We start from the raw sequence: 13,803 nt of genomic DNA, 5'->3' as shown, positions 1-13,803 counted from the left end.
TTCAAAGATCATTGAATGATCCATATTCAATGGATTCATTGTGATCCATTCAAGTGGTCCATATTGTGCTTTAACCTTTGTAGTTCAGCATTCTCATCTGTAAAAGGAGAGCTTTGATTAAATAATCTTTAAAATGCTTTTCTGCTCTACATTATATAGTTCTATGACTTTTCAACAGTTAGAGCTACACATAAGTAGATTGGACTACCCTAGTAGGGAGTGGGCTCCCCACCTACCTCCTCATTGGAAATCTTCAAGCAAAGTCTGGACTCTGCTTTGTGAGAGATGTTCTAGAAAAGGGTGAGTTGGACTAGAGGGCCAATGAGGTCCTTTCCAACCTTCTGTTTCTATTATTCTGTGATCCAACTTTCAAGGTTTTGCCAGTAGATTAAATCAACCGTGCAACTATGACTTTGTAGTAAGCACTGTGCTTGTGTGTGAGATTGTAAATGTAAGGGTCTATGAGGGAAGAAAAAATATACCAAAATTGTGTTACTTATCTGTAAGGAGTTTACAGTCTACTTGGAGAACTCCAATACATATGCACATCCAAATACGTACATACATGTATAGATACTATAATACATATATAATATATAAAAATATTTTCACATGCATTATGGAGGAAAGCTTACAAAGGTAGTGGAACTTCTTCCAATACAAATAAAAATACCACCTACTTAAATATGAAGTTCATGAATTCAATGCTTTATTCATTTTTTTCTGTATCATTTGTATCATTGGAAATTACATCTTTAATGAATATTGATAGAATGGAAACTCCTTGAGAGTGGATTAAATTTATATCTTTATATGCCCAATCACTAATAGTACCTGAGACCTAGTAGATACTTAATAAATAAATGGATTGACTGGTTTGATCCTGAGAAATTAGATACAGATATAGATAGATGTTTAATGCAAGTCCTTGGGTATCAGGTGTCCAGCAGTGTCGCAGTAATTAGACTGCATAATTCTGGGGCTACCAATGATACTTACCCATATTGTACAATACCCAGGAGTGGACCAGCTGGGCCCATATCAAGAGCTTGACTGATGTCCTTTAAGAACTGCTTCTGGATTCGAAAACGCCGTTTGCCAATACTCCAGCTCCCATCAATTAAAAAGGACAAATCAACTTTGCAATCTGGGGAATGGAAAATGACCAAATTACTTTGATTCTCTTTAAATTTAATAATTGAATTCTTCCTCTTTCAGTTTCCCACAGTCCAAAAACAAATAAATTTTACCAAACTTAAACAATCAGGACATTCATTAAAAGTTGAGTGAAAAAATGTATGAGCATTTTTACATTCACAAAACTGTTTATATTGTGAGTCCGAAGAGCTGAGTTCAAATCTGAATAGCATCACTTATTAACTATGTAATCATGGTCAAATAGTTACCTTTTCTGAGCTCTAGTTTTCTCATTTGTATAATACCTAACCTGGGTATTTCACATATTGTAATGAGAATTAAATGGACTAACACATGACATAGTGAATGGAATTCTGAGATTGGAACCAAGAAGAGCCGAGTTTGAAAGTTGTCCAGATTTTATTATTTTTGTGATCCCAGACCTCATTTTTTGTGCCTTCACTTACCTCATTTGTAAATTTACAAATTCCATACAATCTCATTTGAGAATGGGATTGTAAGAGATGTACTCTAAAGGCTCTTTTAAAATTCTAAAGCACTAAATATAAGCAAAGAATTACTGCAGTATATACACTGAAATACAATACTTTGATTTACAGCCTTGTGAATGTTTTTTGCTTCAAAATATATATTGGACCCTCAATATAATCATCAGCTTTACCTCAATTTGCTATTGATGCCGGCTCCCCTTCTATTTTCTATTTCCTTATAAAGACACAGCACAACAGAAATTCTTTGTAGCTGATACAGATATTCCCCTTATATATAAATATTCTCATGAAAGTAAAACAAAAGTAAAACGGGACAGTGCAGGGGATGCTCATTTTTTAATACCTTTTAATTATCTGATTCTTATTACTATCTGCCTATGTCTTATATATTTGGGCAAGGACTTATTTTCATGGCTAATTTAAGAAATCTTTTATAAATCAAACTATTTAGATCTCCTCCAAGGCCAAGAATATGGGGACTGCCCTCAGAAGGGTCTCATGTTATATGTGATAAAAATTAATATTTCTGCAGTAGCTTAAAGCTTGTAAAACATTTCACAAATGACAACCTTTTAACAACCCTACAAGTTGCCATTATGGATATTATGCTCATTTTTACATGAAGAAATTGAGACTCACATGTTAAGAGACTTACACATGGTTGCATGGCAAGTAAGGGCTAGAGGTGGAACCTAATCCTTTAGTCCAGTGCCTGATTCATGATGTCATGGTGCCTTTCTATATATGAGAATAGTTCTCTATACATGTATAGAAGGAGATTATTAGGGGATTTCTGAAGGATGTGATCTTCCCTTCCTACTCGCCCACTGCCCAATTTTCTGACTATGCGACAGATTTTTTATTTATTGTTTAATTTATCTTGGTTCAAGTGATCCAACTCATTTCAAATATTTATTAGTGAACGAGATGAGGTAAGATTTCTCAGGATAGTTGTGAAAATTGAGTAAGGCTTCATTTACTTCAGAGTTGGAGTAGGTCTGAAGGACTTTGAGCGTTGACTCAAGGACGTACGGAAGTCCCCTTCCTGCTATCCTCCCATGACATTATTTTCTCTCTACTTCAATCAAACTATGTATTTATTGGTCAAATTCAATTTCTTAGGTAGTTCCCGAATTTAGAATGTAAGACCCTCAGCCAATGAGGATGATGCTCAGTGGTGGGAGGGGTGTTTGTGTTAAGGACTATTTAAAGTGTAAAACCAGTCCCAGAAGGTGCCTCCTCCCTTTGATTGTCTGCTCGATGGGTGGGACACACAGTTCTCACGAGAATGTACAATAAACATTTGCTTTGCTCCTAGAGATCTCTCCAGCTTTTTATTAAATGGTGACCCCTCACCATTCTAAGCCACACATTAGTAGGTTGTGAGAAATGAATATTTCTTCCAAATTTAATACCTGTTATATTTGGAACACACTTCTTCCTATTTTCTACTTCCTTACCCAGAAAATGAGCACTATGGAAAATATCTCTTAAAGATTTACCCTACCAGCCCTGAAGTCAGGAGGACTTGAGTTCAAATCTGACCTCAGACACTTAATACTTCTTGGCTGTGTAACTCTGGGTAAGTCACTAAATCCTAGAGGAAAAAAAAAGATTCACCCAAGTCAAGATCTAAGCAGACAATAAAAGAAATTCCAAGTTTGGCTAATGGGTATATTCCAGCTCATTTGTATTTGCTCAGACAAGTTCTGGAAAAATGTTGATTCTCTCTACAATCTACAATCAAGATTCTCTACAATCATATACACTATGATATGGAAATTGATGTCTTTTTTGACCAAGATTTCAGTGACCTAAGTCATGTACTTCAAGATAGCTGATTTTCCATTGTGTTAACCAATCAAAATGAAGTAGGTACTAATGTCAATTGAGACCTTTGGATGGGAAAAATGATGTAAACTGTGTCCCCTTTAATCTTGGGGGGAGAAGAGTTGGAAAGGAACCTTTGGGGGGAAGGGTGCCCCTGAGTCTCAAACCCTGGGAAGGGCACACCTTTCCCAGACAACATCCTTCTCAAAATAAGTAATCTCATTCAATTGGGAATCTCAGCCACCCTCTATTGAATTGGAGATTAGTCCCTTAAACTGCTCCCAGTTTGGGGGGGCTAGGCAAACCCCAGACTCAGAAGGTTAATAAAAAGCGACTCTGAATCTTGAATCTTTGCTAATCCCTAATCCGGAGCTATTTGCTCTTCTGGATTTAGCCCATTGATGAAGATATTTTCTTCTCAGTGTCAACCCATCTTTACAATACTCCTAGCGGGAATCCTGCCCACTAAGAAAGCTGTCTTCTTAGTGTAAATAAATCCCTTCTTTGCCACAAATCTCGTGCCTGTATTCACTGGGCTTTGCAAATTCTTTGAAGGGATCTGTGACATAGATCAGAGGGGATCTCTTACCCTCAATTCTTGCACCTCATCAGTACCCCTAGGGAACACTTTCTCTTTGAAGTCCATTTAAACTGTCACCCCCCCCCCATCTCTACTAGGGGTCTTTAGTCTAAGAGAGATGCTTAGCCAAATGACTGTCCTTTTATTAATAACCTGCTGGTCTTATTTTTTTTCTTTATTAAAGCTTTTTATTTTTCAAAACATATGCATTGGCAATTCTTCAACATTAGCCCTTGCAAAACCTTGTGTTCCAATTTTTCCCTCCTTCCCTCATCCCCTCCCCTAGATGGCAAGTAGTCCATGTTAAACCATATGTTAAACATGGTAGAAATATGTTAAATCCAATATATCCTGCTGGCCTTATTAATAAAACGATCAAATCACCCAGAAACTATGTCCTCAAATATTTTTAAACATCACAGCATCTCTCCAGATAAGAGCAGCAGCATCTATAGAAAGGAAGGGAAGACATTTTTTTTTCTATTTTATATAAAAGCATGTTTATCTGGCAAATCATACATAAAAAGACTTAAGATCTTTTACCAGGAAGATATTATGCAGTGACACAATGCCAATAAGGTACAACATAGTGACACAATGTCAATAAGGTGCAGTCCAGTGACACAATGCCAATACTGCTTCCTCGCTCATTCACACCTTTTCTTTGCTTTCAATAATGGCACAGCACATTTAACACTCCTGGAAATGGTGTCCTGCCTGTTATGGATGAGGGAATGTCAGCTCAGCTCACAGAGCTACTGGTGTAAAGCATCTGTAACTTCTTAGTAATGGGAAGAACACTGGGCTTTCTTTCTCCTTCTCTCCTCTTTCTCTTAGGTAGCAAGGTATAAAATAAAGATAGATATAAAGGAAAGAATCCTGGACTGGAAGTCAGAAGACTTGGATTCTAGTTCCAGCTCTTTCATTTCATTGTATGATCTGGGCAAATTATGCTTGGGGTCTCTGGCTCCTTGTTTAGAAGATGGGAAAGCAACACTAGTTGATCTCTATCATCCCTTCTCCTTGCACATTCTCAGATTCTATGAATATTGGATGCCACTGGACTGTCCTGCTGACTGCCCATAAAGGCTGCCAACCATTGGCCACACTGGACAACTGTACACAATTCAGTGCTCTTAAATGCTCTAGCCTTTTTGACTGAAATGGAAGTAACTTGTTATTTAAGAACAGCACCCCTGAAAGTATGGTAAGCACCAGTAATTTCTCAGGCACCTACGGATGGTATCCTGATTTGGAGTTTGGTATATGGTAGTGTTTGACCTCTCCTTTATGGACATTATGGCTAATGTTGAAGAATTGCCAATGCATATGTTTTGAAAAATAAAAAGCTTTAATAAAGAAAAAAAAATAAGACCAGCAGGTTATTAATAAAAGGACAGTCATTTGGCCAAGCATCTCTCTTAGACTAAAGACCCCTAGTAGAGATGGGGGGGTGACAGTTTAAATGTATTTCAAAGAGAAAGTGTTCCCTAGGGGTACTGATGAGGTGCAAGAATTGAGGGTAAGAGATCCCCTCTGATCTATGTCACAGATCCCTTCAAAGAATTTGCAAAGCCCTTGCAATAACCAAGCCCTTAATTTAGGGGATAGCTGTCATGTTATGTGGTAAAAGAGCCCTGAATTTGAAGTCAGAGGATCTGCCACTTTTCTGTGCTACTTCTTATCTGGGATAAGGAGCTTCAACTCCCTCATTTGTAAAACAAGGAATTTAGACTGGGGTCTGCAGGATTCATTTCAGCTCCATATGTATGAGGCTATAAGAAAGACAGAGTATTCATGATACTTAGAGGGAGAGGAGAAGTAGGGAGGTGAGGGATTTAAAAAGTGAGAATCAAAGTGAACAAGAATTGTGGACAAAGCTGATGAGTAATTTTTCTTGCAAGGGATTGAGTGAACTAAGGGGATATCTTCCTCCAGGGTCTTAATGATTGAAGATAGAATCAAATAGTAGAATGGAAAATAGAACTGTAGCACCTATTCAGCCAGTTAGGATTTCTTCTTTAGGTGACTTCCCCAAATCTGGTTTCTCACTTCCTTAACTTTTCCCTATATGACATCACTAAAAGACATAAATGATCCCAAAGCAATTCCTCAAAACCGTGCCCTTTATACGCGTCTGTCTGTACATATTCCAGAGGTGTATCCATCCTTTCCACTAATATTTATGAAGGGAATATTTTATTGCTACCTATCTTATTATAGCATTTCATTATGTCTTTGCTTTGAATTAATTTTCTTTTCTGACATTAAAAGTAAACACATCAGAGAAGATTCTGGGAAAATGGTGGAATAGGTTGGTAAATTTCAAGCTTTCCAGATTTCTCCTTCCCTCCCATCCAGGACAAATTTGCACCTCAGGGTGAACACAGACTAGTGAAAAATTTAGAAGATTTGGGGCAGAATTGGGTCCTCCAGGTACAGCCCAAAAAGATCTGAAGAAAGTCCGCAGATGCTGATTAATCTGTGTGAAGTGCAAACACCTCTGGGCTAGCTCTGTGAAAACACTAAGTGGGGACCCGGGGCTAGCTAGGAGTGGCTCGGCAAGAATCACAGAGACTTACACCTCTGGGGCTGTTTGTGGAGTCGGGGTCTGAGTCTGGGGAGACTGAGGTAACCTTGGCTGATTGCCAGGCCCAGCTGGGCTTCAGAGACAGGGCCCTGGGCACAAAGGAACCAGAAGGGGTTCAGGCAGAAACCCCTGGGCAGGGACACTGAGGGCTGTGGGCCCTTGCAGGAGGGGGGAGCTCTTGGTTTGGGGTTCCTGATCAGAGTGGAGAGCTGAAGGGAAACTTGAAGCACCATCTCCCTATCCCAAGGTTAGAAGTGTTTACATTAATACCTCTTATTAAAAAAAAAAAGAACCAGCAAGGAAGAAAGAACACCATGGAAACATACTATGGGAACAGGGAAGACAGGAGTTCATCTTCAGAGGAGGGACTTCAGTAAAAAAAACTTCTGCCTCAAAGAGTAACATGAAATAGCTACCTGTCCAGAGAGAACTATATAGAAGACCTCAAAAAGAGAATTTAAAAATCATATGAGAGACATTGAGGAAAAATTAAAAACTAAATAAAAACCATCCAAGAAAAACAAGATTATGGGAAAAAAAAGTTAACCAACTAGAAAAAGAAGTACAGAGTCCCAAAGATGAAAATAATTCATTGAAAATTAGAATTGGGTAAGAGGAAGTCAGTGACATTATGAGAGATCAAGAAATACCAAAACAGATTATAAAGAATGAGAAAATACAACAGAATGTGAAACATCGTATAAGAAAAATGATAGATCTGGAGAATAGATCAAGAAGAGAAAATATAAGAATAATTGGACTTCCAGAAAGTTGTAACCAAAAAAAGAGAATCTTGACATAATAATGCAGGAAATGGATGAATTCAAGAAAATTGTCCTTGAATAAGAAAACATATGGGGAAAGTACAAATAGAAAAAATTCAATGATCACCACCTCAAAGAGATCTTTTGTGGAAAACACACAGGAATATTATTGCCAAAGTTTGAAACCTCCAGATCAAAGAGGAAATTTTATAAGAAATAAGGAAAAAAAATTCAAATACATGCTACTGTATTTCAATTGAATTGTTCAAGGCTTAACAGTAGCTACGATACAAATTTGCAGGTCCTGGAATCATATCTACTGACAATAAAAAGAACTAGGCCTGTGACAAAAAATATCATACTTAACAAAATTATCTACAATTTTGAATGAGAAAAAAATGGACACTCAAAGAACTTGTAGGTTTTCAGGACTTTTTATCAGCCCAATTCAAACTTAACAGAAAATCTAACATATAAGAATCAATATCAAAGATCAATTTTAAGGAACTCAACATGGACAAATTATTATTTAACAAATTATTTATGCATTTTTTTAACATGGGAAGTGTATACTAAATGTTTAAGATTCACATCAACAACAGAATAGCTCAAAGGAAAGATTGGCAAAGTTAAGATAAAAATAGTAATCAGGTTATACAAATGAGATGCAGAGGAAGAATAGACACAGAGGCATTAGAGTGGGGAGGAAGGCTCATAGTTCTGAAAATCTACTCACATGGGGAATGGGTTCAATAGGCAACCCTACACATATACCATGAAGGGTAAAACACCCTCCAAAATCTATGAAGAAATAAGGGGGGAAGAAAAGTTTGAGGGAAGAAGACAAGGGAGGGATCCTTGGGTGGGGTAAGGTTAAGTAACAGCAAGGCAAGTTATGGAGCAGAATTTAATTAAAGAGTTAACAGGGGTAAGAAAGACATGTGTGTATCTGGGGTATGTGTGTATGTATGTATGTATGCATGTGTATATATATCTATATATATATATATATACATAAATATATCTTTTCCTAATTGTAGCTTGCTTGGAGGTGATGGTGGTGGGAATGAAAAGGAGGAAAAGAATAAAATAAGGTATGCAGCAGAAAACCAAAGAACAATTTACAAGGAAATAAACAAAAAATGGACATTCATGAATATAATTTCTTCTACTAATATATATATATATATATATATATACATATGAAAGTGTAAATATATATATATCATATATACACATATATATGATATATATATATATATATATATATATATATACTTTATTAATCTAGTAATTTGTTGTTATATATTTTAAATCCTCTTTGATGTTCTACTGGACACATGGCGATATTCTATTTTGTTTTGTATTTCTTTTCTGTTTTTTTTTTCTTATTCTGTTCTGTTTTTTCAAATAAAAATTTTTTAAAAACATTTTTGCATCAATAGAAAAATGAAAATAATATGGGGTGGGGGGAAGGTAAACAGATCAGGAGAGGTTCCTGAGCTATGGTTTTGATGTGTTTGAGATTCAGCAACAAAAGATGAGATTGATGTAACAATTGCCACCAATGGCAATTAGGCCCCCTCCTGTTTATGGAACACCCTCCGCCCCCTTTTTTTGAAAAATTTCTTTAACAAATTAAAAGAATGGAGAAATAGAGTCCTGGGCGATTAGGTGGGATTGGCAGAGAAAGTCTGAAGTACTGATAAAATTACTCCCTGAGGCAAGCAGGAAAGGGTACTGATGGGGATCAGCTCCGCCTAGGTCTTGAATAACCCCACCTTGTGTGTCTAATCAGAAAGCCCCTGAAGTTAAATTTCCGCTATCAGTCTGTGTATGGCCCATACCATCTTTGCTGAATCCTTTTCCGTTAGTCCTCTACAAGCTTCTGCCTAGTACTTTCTTCCTATCTCTTCCCTCATGCCTCAGGTTATCTTTCTTTTTACCTCATGGTGTTTTTCCTTCTTATAACTTTTTAAAAAAATAAATTCTTATAACTAACTTTTAAGATTCTAAACTTTTCTGTGGATTTAGCCTTCCAGTCAATGGCATAGTCCCACCTCATGGAGTATTTCCTTTCTCCTAGTGGATTGTGAGTTCTCCTAGGGAACCTATGTTTTTCATTGTTAGTTATTATATGAGGTCCCAAATCTATTTCATATTCACCATTCCTGGTGTCAATTGTATCTTTTTATTTTGTCTGTAACCTTTAATAAAATGACCTAAATAAATGACCCTTTGGGAAAAAAGAATGACCATTGTGAATTTGTCACATGTTTATTTCTAACTAGGAATTGCTACCCTAATCTCATCACTACGTTAACTTTACCTTACAGTATAGTGCATACTTTATCTTTAATTTTACTTGTCATTTAATAAATCTGTTTATTTTCATGGTATAGGATTTAATATGTCTCCATTTTAATTCATTTTGTGACTTTTTCTTAAAGACATTATTTCGTTTATGCCTTTGTTTTATAGATTAAGTGAAGTGGGCGAGAAAGGCAAATTTGCATTACATAAAAATTGCTTTAAGTAGAGCTTTGCAGAATAGTTTATTTAGGTCAAGATCTATCAGTATTTTCCTAGTACTTTTAAAGGGAAAACCTGCTAGTCTTACCCAACCTATGTCTTCTGATAAGTTTCTTTCTATTGACCTATTTTTATTTTTTTTTCTTTTAGAAAAATACTTTTTCTTCCTTTTTCTCTTCATTGTTTTTGTCCATATCTAAAATAAGAGACAAAAAAGTTCAGCCTCCCACCTCTCCTGGCTCCCACTCCCATACCCCCCAAACAAAACAAAACAAAACAAAACAAACAAAACCTCCAGTGCACCTTAGGTTGTTAGGGCCTACTCCCAAGATTTAGTTTCTAATTAGGATGAAATTGCCCTAGCAATTCAGCTTTTAGGTCAAGACACTTTGGTTCTTTCTTATTGCTAATTAGCTGCTCCGTGTTTCCCTCAGCCTTTACAAAGAACAATCAATCACCACACAATAACCTCCCGGACCCAGATAAAGATCATTGGCTGGCTTTCCCCTCCCTTGGCCTAGTTACAGTCCTTTGAGATTGTAAAAAAGATTTTACTCCATTCTTATGTGTTTCTTAGAGAATCTTTTAAGCATAACTTTAATATATATAGAGAAAAAACATGTAGTTCTGGGACACACCATTTTTTCATAGGGCTATAAATAATGAACTTTGCTGCTGCTCTTGTTTGTGGTAAAATTGAGCATATTAACTAGATGCAGGGAATCAGTATCTGGAATTTTCATTGGGGACTGAGTTGTTTTCAGATAACATAGTTCACTTTCACTCATTTCATCCATTTCACATTTCACTCATTAAATGACATTAACATGCCATTTGTGTAAGTAGGTTTCTGGAGTTTACTGATGGGCATAGATGCCCAGGGCCTGTGACTTTTTTATAAAAACCTTAAAATTAAAAGAAAATATGATTTAAAAAATAGAATTGGAAAGATGATGAATAAAGGATTGAATTCATTCAGAGAACTGTTTGGTTCATTAACTACTTGCCACATGTGACTATGACACATGAAGTGGCTGAAGAGCCAGTAAGTTCAAAAGTCACCTTATAAACTTGCAATTATCTCATCATGAGAGATCATCTTGTGTGATGCTTGTAGCAGTTAAATAAGCAGGGAAGCAACTTTCCCAGACTTCAGAACTAGGAAGAGCTGGGTAGTCCAGCCCTCACCCTTCCACCACACCCTGAACAAATAACTATTCAGCTCCTCTGGGAAGAACTCCATTGATTGGGAATTCCCTACTTCTTATATAAACAAACAAAAAAAGGACTTAAATCACCATTCAAAGGGCTAGGACTCTTTTAGCCCTTGGATTTTCCTCTCAAGTGCTTCCCTGCAAGTTTTCTGTGTGCCTTCTTTCTTGAACCTGCTGAACACATTGGTGGGAAAGGATAATGCAGTTTTATGTGTGAACTGTGACTGCTGTTTTTGTTCATATCAGGTAGCTGTGATGTGTTCTTTATGATCACTTTTGTCATATTGTTAAATAAATGGTTATGATTATGTTTAAAATCTAATGGTGTCTTCACTGTGATCTGTGTTGGTTTTGTGTACATGGGAATCATTGGAGAGAGTTCCAGAGTCATAGTGAATAAGGAGAACATATTTCACCATGAGAGAGATGGATACCCCTCGGATGCTGAAAGAATTTAAGTGCAGCCACATGGTGGTACTCTTTATCTGGAAATCCAGACCTGTGCTTGTGAAGGCCAGTTGGAATAAGCAAACCAGACCAGAAAGTGGGTGGGTGGCCAACACTGTGCGTGAAGGACTACACTGAGGGTGTCCATATCCATCGTCCCACACCTGTGTTACATAAAGCTTGGCATTTAATTCCATCTTATTAAATTTGACCCAACATTTTTATCTGCCAAGATCTTTTTTGTCACATTTATTTTTTATGCCTTGACCTTCAAGGCAAAAACTATTAGGGTAGAAATGTTTAAACAGATACACAGCTGTAAGAAAAGAACAAGTATACATTATATATTCAAAGTGACAAAAATTTCTAGATTTCAATCACGGAATTTCAGCATTGAAGGCACTTCAGATGCCATGTAAATGACCAAGAATTTTTTCTCCCAAATCTCTGACCAGTGGTCCTCTAACCTCCAAGTGAAGAATTTCCATAAAGAGAAATCTGTTATCTCCTGAGACAACCCTATTCCACTTAACTGTTAAGAAATTTTTCTTTATGTTTAACCAAAATCTGTTTCTTTGAAATATTCACACCGTATTATTTCCTCTATCTTCTATAGCAAAGCTGAAAAACTTCAATACCTTTTCTTCTTTACATACTTGAAGATTGCTAGCTAGCATGTCCTCCCCAAATCTTTTCAATGCCAAATAACCCAAGTTCTTTCCACCTGGCATGGACTCTGTTTCCACCAGCATTCTGGTCATTTTCCCCTGGATATGCTATAGTTTATTAAATCCTAAAATGAGTGCCTATAAATATTTTCACCTTTTTTTTTTTTGTTTCTGTTATTTTTTTCTTTCTCATTTTTAAAAATCTTGATCTGATTTTTTCTTGTACAACATGACAAATATGGAAATAGGTATAAAAGGATTGCACATTTAACTTACAGCACATAGCTTGCTGTCTTCTGGAGAGGAAAGTGAGGAAGAAAAATTTGGAATACAAAGTCTACAAAAATAAATGTTGAAAATTATCTTTACATGTATTTGAAAAAAATAAAATACTATTAAAAAAATGGAGTGCCTAGAATTGAACACAATTCTTTGGCGTGACTAGGGCAGCATATTATGGAATTATCACTTCCATTGTTCAAGACACCACACTTCTTTAATGCAGTCTAGGATTGAATTAAACTTTCTGACTTCCTCCCATGTCACTTTGTTGACTTAAATGAAACTTAAAGTCTAATAAGCTCTAAGGCCTTTTTATAGGGACCACTGTCTAATATCTTTCATTTTGTATTTAACATGACTTTTTTGAACCCCAATCTAGGATTTCCTATTTTCCTTATAAAATTGCATTTGATTAGATTTTGCTCAACATCAACCTACTCAGATAAATATCATAAAATATACTATCTAACCCTCCCAACTTTGGATTATTTGGAAATTTGATAAGCATTCTATCTGGACCTTCATCTAATAATATTCAATTAATATAATAATAAAATAATATAGCATTGTAATTTATTATTTTGCATATTATCCTATTATATTTTTATAATTAATAACATAATACTTAATAATAATACAAACATCAAGTTGTAACAGAGGTGAGAGCAAATCAATGGGTCCTTTCTCCAGGTTCATTCAATTTATTAATTACAACTTTTTGATTTCAGCTATTTAGCAACTTCCAAATTGACCTGACCAGGCTATCACTCAACCTACACCTCTCCATTTGTCCAAAAGGATATCATGAAATTTTGTTAGATATTTTGGAGAAATACAAGGATACTATGTCTACAACATTCCCTCTGGCCTAGAGTCTAGGGGCACTGACTTGTTTTTTTTGGGGGGGTTACTTTTAAAAAGATAAATGGAGTTAGTCTTCCTCTAAAAGAGATTCTCTTAATTTGAAAAGGCTTCAAGTACAGATAAGGGAATCTGTGTGTTCTGTTTAAAGACCAGACTAGCTATTGCAAAGAGCTAGATCATAACTAGGGATGGGTAACTGGAGCTTTGGCCAGGGCACTGAATTGATTCATAATCCTTCAGCAGTATAGAAACAACTGATCTAGTTACCTGGTAAGCAGGAATAATAATTAAAATAGAAAGTTATATGATGACCTAGAGAGCTCTCCCTGTCCCTTCTTTGCTTCACACTGACCTACTTCTCACTCTTCATCTGGGACCTCTCT

General features: G+C 36.1%; 1 protein-coding gene across 3 annotated transcripts in view; it reads right to left on the bottom strand.

The window, feature by feature from the left end:
• VIT (vitrin) overlaps positions 1-13,803 on the bottom strand; it is a 149,313-nt gene that overhangs the window by 32,182 nt on the left and 103,328 nt on the right. For all 3 annotated transcript variants that reach the window (XM_031951265.1, XM_031951266.1, XM_031951267.1), the window contains one exon: positions 1,000-1,147. In XM_031951265.1, the coding sequence (XP_031807125.1) occupies positions 1,000-1,147 (148 nt within the window). The remainder of the gene's footprint in view (positions 1-999; positions 1,148-13,803) is intronic.

This window comes from Sarcophilus harrisii, chromosome 2 (genome assembly GCF_902635505.1).
Source record: "Sarcophilus harrisii chromosome 2, mSarHar1.11, whole genome shotgun sequence".
In the NCBI taxonomy this organism is placed as follows: domain Eukaryota; kingdom Metazoa; phylum Chordata; class Mammalia; order Dasyuromorphia; family Dasyuridae; genus Sarcophilus; species Sarcophilus harrisii.
This window is presented reverse-complemented; position numbering and strand designations above follow the sequence as displayed.